This window comes from Bos grunniens, chromosome 3 (genome assembly GCF_055505025.1).
Source record: "Bos grunniens cultivar Pamir isolate PY7600 chromosome 3, Bosgru_T2T1.0, whole genome shotgun sequence".
Lineage (NCBI taxonomy): Eukaryota > Metazoa > Chordata > Mammalia > Artiodactyla > Bovidae > Bos > Bos grunniens.
The window spans coordinates 110231736-110238706 of record NC_141167.1 but is presented as its reverse complement, the minus strand read 5'-3'; the positions used below and the strand labels follow the sequence as shown (position 1 = coordinate 110238706).

The window sequence follows — 6971 nt, the reverse complement described above, 5'->3', positions numbered from 1 at the left end:
TCCGAGGGAAGACGTCAAATGAACATCAGTATGAACACTATACCTTACTAGCTTTCTGATCTCCAACAGACTCATCAAATGAATCTCAATTAAAGCAATTAGATAATTTTAATATCCATATTAAAAATTAAGGGGACAATAAAGTATATGTAATAATAATAAGTCAAAATGCTAAAGAAAATAAATGTAACTTGGCTGGCATCTGATCAATGTATCCCTTCCTTGCTTGGCTTTGTCCATAAAAATAATCCTCAGTCTCCATGTTCTGTTCCTAACTTTCCAAAATATGAATGTATCCCCTGAATATGTGTATCCACAAAGACATATATAGTAATACACAATCTCAGAGAAGTAGGAATGTCAGTCCAACCCTACCCTCTCTTTGACAAGAGAAAATCTCATGTGTTATTATTTTATTTAAATATCTCTGAAGATGCATGAACACCATGACAGCGATGAAGTCTGAAACACTTAGCTACCTCCTTCACCTTTGGTGGGAGACAGACAAAGAGTTTTAATAAGAACATAGCCAAATGATGCAGAGATGACAAAAAGGAAAGGGATTAAGACAATTTATTTGACAATACATTTATTTCAGTCAGTATTTATTGAGAAAGATCTCTTTCAGGACAAACCAGCTACATAATTTGTGAGGCCAGCATAAAATGAAAATGCAATATCTCCTTCAAAAATGAACAGGATTTTGAGATGGCAACAACTGCACAAGTTACCTGCCCACAATCTGCCAAGAACCAGGTGAGGTTTTCGATGATGGACACAAATACAAACACGTAAATCTTGCTTTCAAGCAAATGAGAGAAAAACACAAAAAATTTAAAATGACTGTTTGGAGTAGGAAGAGATGAGTGTATTTAGGAAGAACAGTCCAATTTGGGATATAAAGAAGAGCTTTCCCCTGGACAATCCAAGTAAGTTCTTAAGAAAGAGGCATCTGAATTAAAATTTTAAGGATCAATAGTGATGAACATGTGGCTGAAGTAGAAAAGATATTCTGGAAGATGGGAGGGAAAAAAAACAGATTTTCAAAAGGGTGCAGGCCTGGTCTCTGACAGAACAAATCACTTTAGCAAAATCAAGCTTTGTTTAGAGCTATGAATCATGTTTAAACAGAAGTGGAAAATAATTTTATGTGGAAGGTAAAACTAATGACACTAGAGTTGATTTAGTCTAGCTTTCCATTTCTTTAAGAGTTTGTTTTTGATCCATGATTCCTGTGCCAAGCAGAGCTGATGTCCTGAATTCCTGGGGTCTTGGGTTTTGGCTCCTATGGGAAAGGCAGGGTGGGAGATAGAGAAGACATCCTGATTTGAGCTGTGGGAGGAAAAGAAGATCTCGGTCAAATAAGGGAAATCAGAGAAAGGAGAAAGGGAGAAAAAAAGAATAAACTGATAAGAAGCTGAAGAGACAAAACAAGACTCACCTCTGCTTTTTAAACAATGAATCAACTATAACCAACATGACCAAGGTAACTATTACAATTAAGCAGATCAATATCCAGAATACGGAGTATCCATCTAAGTGGGGATAAAATAAGAAAATCAATCTATAAAGTGCTCTCTTTTCTACCATAGTTAATGCTTCTCATTTCACAGTGGTGGGACCTCCCCAGAGTTTTAATCTGTCTTTTCTAGAGTCCTCATTTCAATTCATCCTGAGTCTGTGTCTCTGGTCTGTCCACTTTTTCTCTCTTTCATCAAATCACCAGCTCCTTCTTTTTTTTCTCTCTAGTACTTCTAATCCTCTTCTTGCATTTTCTTAAAATTTAACTGGTGTCATGCTCCACCTTTCTTTCCATGGATTCCCCCACCTGTAACCTCTTGCGTATAGCATTTCTGGCCATTTTTTCTAAGTTCCTCACTCATTAGCTGTTTTTACTATGAAAAGACTATCACCTCCCAGCAGACCCCAGTTCTCTCTCACCCCAGTGGATGATGATGTCCTGGCCTCCTAGGCTGCTGTGCTTCACTTGGCAACTCAGGCCAGCCGCCTCCCCAGCTGCCACATCCAGGGTTACTCGGAGATACCAGGTCCCATCAGCATTGGGCAAGACATCACCTCGTCGAGTCCCTGGGTGCTTCTGCTTACCCCTCATCCACATCACCCATATGGGCTTTGGATGAAAGCCAGAGACATGGCACACCAACAACAGACGGCCAGGCCCAGGACTGGGGCCTTTGGACACCCAAGCCTCTGGCTTCACTAGAGAGTAAAGAGGAGGATAAACAGAATTTAGGAGGGCACCCTAGACTACAGTTTAGTGATTTAGGGTTCCTTAAGTAGTTTGAGTAATCACTTCTTCCTCTTTTCTAGGAAACAGTTCTAAACCCAAACATCTCACCCTCTAGCTTCTTATTATGTGTTTCAAAAGGTTGATAAAGAGCAGAAAACTCAAATACAGGTGTTGATACACCGGAAATAGGAGGGGAAAAAGAGTTGGGCTCACCTTGTTTTTCCAGTTCTGCCTTCCCTGCTTCAAGGACTCCTGCCAGAAACCGAGGACAGGTGTCACTGAGAAGCCTCTGCACAATTTCTTTAATAACTCGGTAGTGGTTGAGCACCTTACAGACATTCTCAGCTCGACTTCCTGCTTCTGGAGATGGCTTCCAGGAATTTTCTTGGAAACTCAGGAAATCTAATCCTTGATATGCTCCATTTAAGAAGGTTTCCAAAGCCTTCCCAGTATGAATTAAACATCCAAATGATACCTGGAGCTCAAAGGGGTCTGCGGGTAGATAAGGAAGAGAGAATCAATATGGAAAGAATTACAGGGAAGGAAAGTAAACAACCTAGAGATTTAAAGGAAGGAAAACTTGCTGGGGGATCACATGGAAGGCCAGAGGTGGGACAGGAAAAGGGAAGTTTGTGGGAAGAAAATTTTGAGATAATAAAGGTATTTTGAAATAATTAAGGGGAAGGGCTAGACGGAAGTCTGTTAGAGAAATAAAGGACATTAACCGGAAGAGCAGACTGGGGAGTGGTTAGGTACAAGCAGAACCTTGTAAACATGGAAGAAAGGAGGGCAGAATCTTGGTTGGGAAAGGCTGACTCTGAGGCCAGGGTGCTGGGCAGAAGATCAAGAACAGACAGTTATTCAAGGTCTAGAACCTGATGGTATGTTTAGAGGTGTGAGAGCTATGTGTATTGGGTGGGAGAATAGAGTGGGAGTGGTGGTGAAGGGTGCAGCAGAGGAGGGACAGTGCCCAAAAGGAGACAAGGAACAACATCAGCGTCCACATTCCATCTATCCTTTGAAAGATGGTCAGAGCCTTCTGGCGAATATTCTCTTGGAATAAAGAACTCACATTCAAACTGAAACTGACTGGCATAGGCCTGCACTTCCCGTGGGAAACTGTGGAAGTACAGCTGTAAGAGTGCCTGGATGTTCTTCAGTTCCTCCTTGCTGAAGTTACCCTGGGACCAGGGCCTCAGAAAGCGGATGCTGGCCAAGACACTATCCCAGCCATGAGTCTGCAGGTCGCCCAGCCAGCCTGAGCCCTGGGTCTTCGTCCAGCTGTGGTTGGCAAAGGAGGAGATCTGGATCAAGCGGAAGGAGGGGGATTCTTCTGCAGCCAGATGATGGGGTCCTGGAACCTGAAGACCTGAGAGAGAGAGTGAAAGCATGGGAAAAGTTGGCTCCATAGAGGAGAGGATGCATGGTTACACATAGAGGAGAGATAGTTACACAGGTTGCACGTATTCCTATACCCTCTGCCTCTGAGCTAGCATCCTCTTCCCAAAATCAGGCAGATTAACTGAAGAGCAGATTAACTGAGACTATGACAAAGAATACTTTTCTAGGAACTAACCTGGTGTGCAGACCCCAAGGGCATCCTGTAGGTGCATTACTCCCTTCCCCTGGGTCCTCCCCAGAACCTCTCTACCCTGGAGTGCCCAGCCAAGGATGTCTTTCCACTTGGGATCATCTTACCCACTGTGCTTGCCCCATGGCAGAGAAGTCCCTTGAAGAGCAGAGGCAGCAGAGGCAGCATTGTAGCTCTGTTAAGTGAAGGATTACTGCACAGGCAAGCTGCCCTCAGAACTCAGACACGGTTCCCCTCTCTACCCTCTCACCCTCTCATCTGACTTCCCTTGGTACACCAACACACAGACCTCTCCCTCTGCCAACTTCCCTGCCAGAGAAACCCTACAGCGTCTGGCAGTCACAGGCCTCCCACACGGTCTCTCACTTCCCCTCCACTTCTCCCATTATCTGACTTCCTGATTTTCTTCTGTGTGTGCCTACGCCATCCTGACCCCCTCTACTGCAGCCAGTCCTGGCTTCTGAAGAAAGCCTATTGTCTGTGATTTGGCTGGAATACTTAGCATCTTTTAGCATTGGAGAAATCAAGTCCATACTTGGGTTCTCAGTGTCTTCCTCTGTGAGAAGAAATGATGGAAGGTGATCAGTGATGCCCAGTGGCCTTTTCAGCAGTCTTCTCACTCCTCATCCTTCTGTAGTCTCCTCCTCCTGTATGCCGCTTGGCTACCTTTCCCCCTTCTTATTGGTCTTCCCTGTTTTTCTCTACTAACTGCTTTCCCCCTGGAGTCGACACTCACTCCTCTCACCTGTCCTGCCTGTTCCACCTCATCTCAGTCCCCTTCATCCCTTCAGTCTGCTTTTCTCAAAATCATTGCCAGAAAACACTAGACATTTTGAGTGTAGCTGTTAGTGTACAGGCAAACCTCATTCATCATCCACAATGAAAAAGAAGCAGTAGTGACAATACAGGTTACCAGATAATCTATAAAAAATGCCCTTTTGCTCAGTTTTCCTGGACAGACTAGTTGTCACTGTTGAAGGGTCTATGTCTGAGTTTAACCTGGAAATGGTGAGCTGGGAGGCAGGTGGATTTCCAGTCATGTTGTGTGAGTGGGTCTGTGGGGAGTATCCAGAGGCCTTGGAACCCATCCTTACACAAAATGAGTTGAGTATGTCTACTGATGGTGGGCAAGCTTGGCTCTCGGTATGAACGGTGGGCATGGCCTGGGAGCACTGGTATCCCCTTCAGTTGTTGACAAGAGAAGAGCTTTATTGGAGGCAGGGAAGTGACTCTAAGGGACTGTAGTGTGCATGGGAGAATTAATTATTGAGTTGAGTCTCTATTTTGGTTCCTTGCATTGACATTAGCTATGGCAGCCTTAAGGCAGTTGAAACATATTTCCTCTGTTTGGCCATTCATCTGACATTTAATTAGTGCCCACTCGCAAAGAGTCAGACACGACTGAGCGACTTCACTATCACTATCAGTGCCCACTTGGTGCCAAACAAATTTGCCAGACACTTAGGTTCAGACAAGAAATTTATTTGGAGAAAACAAAACAAAACCCAACTAAAATGTCTATTTTTACTATAAAGCTTACTGAATAGTGATCATAATTGTGGAAAAAGATCCACATTCAGTCTCATCCTGGTATTGTTCCTGAATTCCAAAGACAAAAAAAAAAAAACAACAACAACTCAGTTTTAGACACATACTAGCTAATTAAAAAGAAGAGAATGACATAGGCTTCAGACTCCTCATGTGTGATGCTATGGGGAAATATTTCAGAACTCTGAGGTAATGAGATACTTCTAAATTACTTTATTCAGGCAAATTATCATTCCCCCATGAAGGCAAAGTTAAGCCATATTTGAACCCTCAGGAAGCCAGACAATATGCCACAGAACTTCCTTTATGAAACTAAGTAAAACCAAAAATTTGCCTCAGAGTTGAACCATTAAGAAGGCTGAGCACTGAAGAGCTGATGCTTTCAAACTGTGGTGATGGAGAAGACTCTAGAGAGTTACTTGGAAAGCAAGAAGATCAAACCAGTCAGTCCTAAAGGAAATCAACCCTGAATATTCATTGGAAGGACTGATGTTGAAGCTGAATCTTCAATACTTTGGCCACCTGATGCAAAAAAAGCCAACTCATTGGAAAAGACCCTGATTTTGGGAAAGATTGAGAGCAGGAGGAAAAGAGGGTGACAGAGGATGAGATGGTTGGATGGCATCAGCAACACAATGGGCATGAGTTTGAGCAAATTCCAGAAGATGGTGAAGGACAGGCCGCAGTCCATAAGATCACAAAGAGTCAGACACAACTTAGAGACTGGACAACAACAACAATAAAGAACTCAAGAAATGACACAAGAATGTTGATATAGAATGATTTTTAAGAGCTTCCTTGGTGGCTCAGTGGTAAAGAGTCCACCTGCCAATGCAAGAGACACAGATTAGATTTTTGGTCAGGGAAGATCCCCACATGCCATAGAAGAATCAAGCCTGTGTGCCAAAACTAGTGAGCATGTGCTCCAGAGCCCGGGAACCACAACTACTGAGCCCATGTGCCACAAATCCTGAACACCGAGTACCCTAGAGTCAGTGCTCTGCAATAAGAGGAACCACTGCAATGAGAAGCCTATGCACCAACTACAGAATAGCCCTTACTTGCTGCAATTAGAGAAAAGCACACACAGCAATAAAGACCCAGCACAGCCAAAAAAATACACATAAATAAAATTATTTTTAAATTACTTTTAAAATATATAGTTAAGTCTAATTAGGTGTTTAAAATAAACTTGTAAAATTTAACACATTTGTTTACTATTTCAGAAAAAGTAATAATATTCAAGGAATTAAATTTCATATTAATTCATCAAAACCTGAGAAGGGAAATGAAAAGAAAGGAGAGAAATAAGGATTACTGTACTTCAAATTATATTTTATTTATCATAAAAGCACAATATAAAATAAAGCCAGTTAGAAAAATCATTTCAATCATGTTTATAGAAAACTTCATTAAATCAAGGTAGCAGAGAGCACATTTAGCTCAGATGTCTAAAGTAATTAAAATATTTTAAAATGTGTTTTAATAAAAGATGAATGAATCCATCATCATATTGGAAAATAAGGGATCCAACTGCTGAAGAGAAATTTTAAAGTCCTTCTAAAATGAAAGCAAATGAAA

At 42.1% G+C, this 6971-nt stretch overlaps 1 protein-coding gene across 1 annotated transcript; it reads right to left on the bottom strand.

Annotated features, from left to right (window-relative positions):
• Positions 1-572: 572 nt before the first annotated feature.
• LOC147376773 (T-cell surface glycoprotein CD1e, membrane-associated-like) lies at positions 573-4102 on the bottom strand. The gene is made up of 6 exons (XM_086394535.1): positions 3950-4102; positions 3324-3620; positions 2465-2743; positions 1942-2220; positions 1442-1535; positions 573-1332 (listed from the first exon to the last, which is right to left on the bottom strand). The coding sequence occupies exons 1-6, from the start codon at positions 4008-4010 to the stop codon at positions 1173-1175; spliced, it is 1170 nt and encodes a 389-aa protein (XP_086250661.1). The 5' UTR covers positions 4011-4102; the 3' UTR covers positions 573-1172.
• Positions 4103-6971: the final 2869 nt, after the last annotated feature.

Coding starts and splice junctions, on each gene's coding strand:
- LOC147376773 (XM_086394535.1), bottom strand. CDS start 4,010: ATGCTGCCTCTGCTGCCTCTGCTCTTCAAGGGACTTCTCTGCCATGGG. Junction 3,621..3,949: donor CCATGGGGCAAGCACAGTGG/GTAAGATGATCC, acceptor TCTCTCTCTCAG/GTCTTCAGGTTCCAGGACCC. Junction 1,536..1,941: donor GGACATCATCATCCACTGGG/GTGAGAGAGAAC, acceptor ATCCCCACTTAG/ATGGATACTCCGTATTCTGG.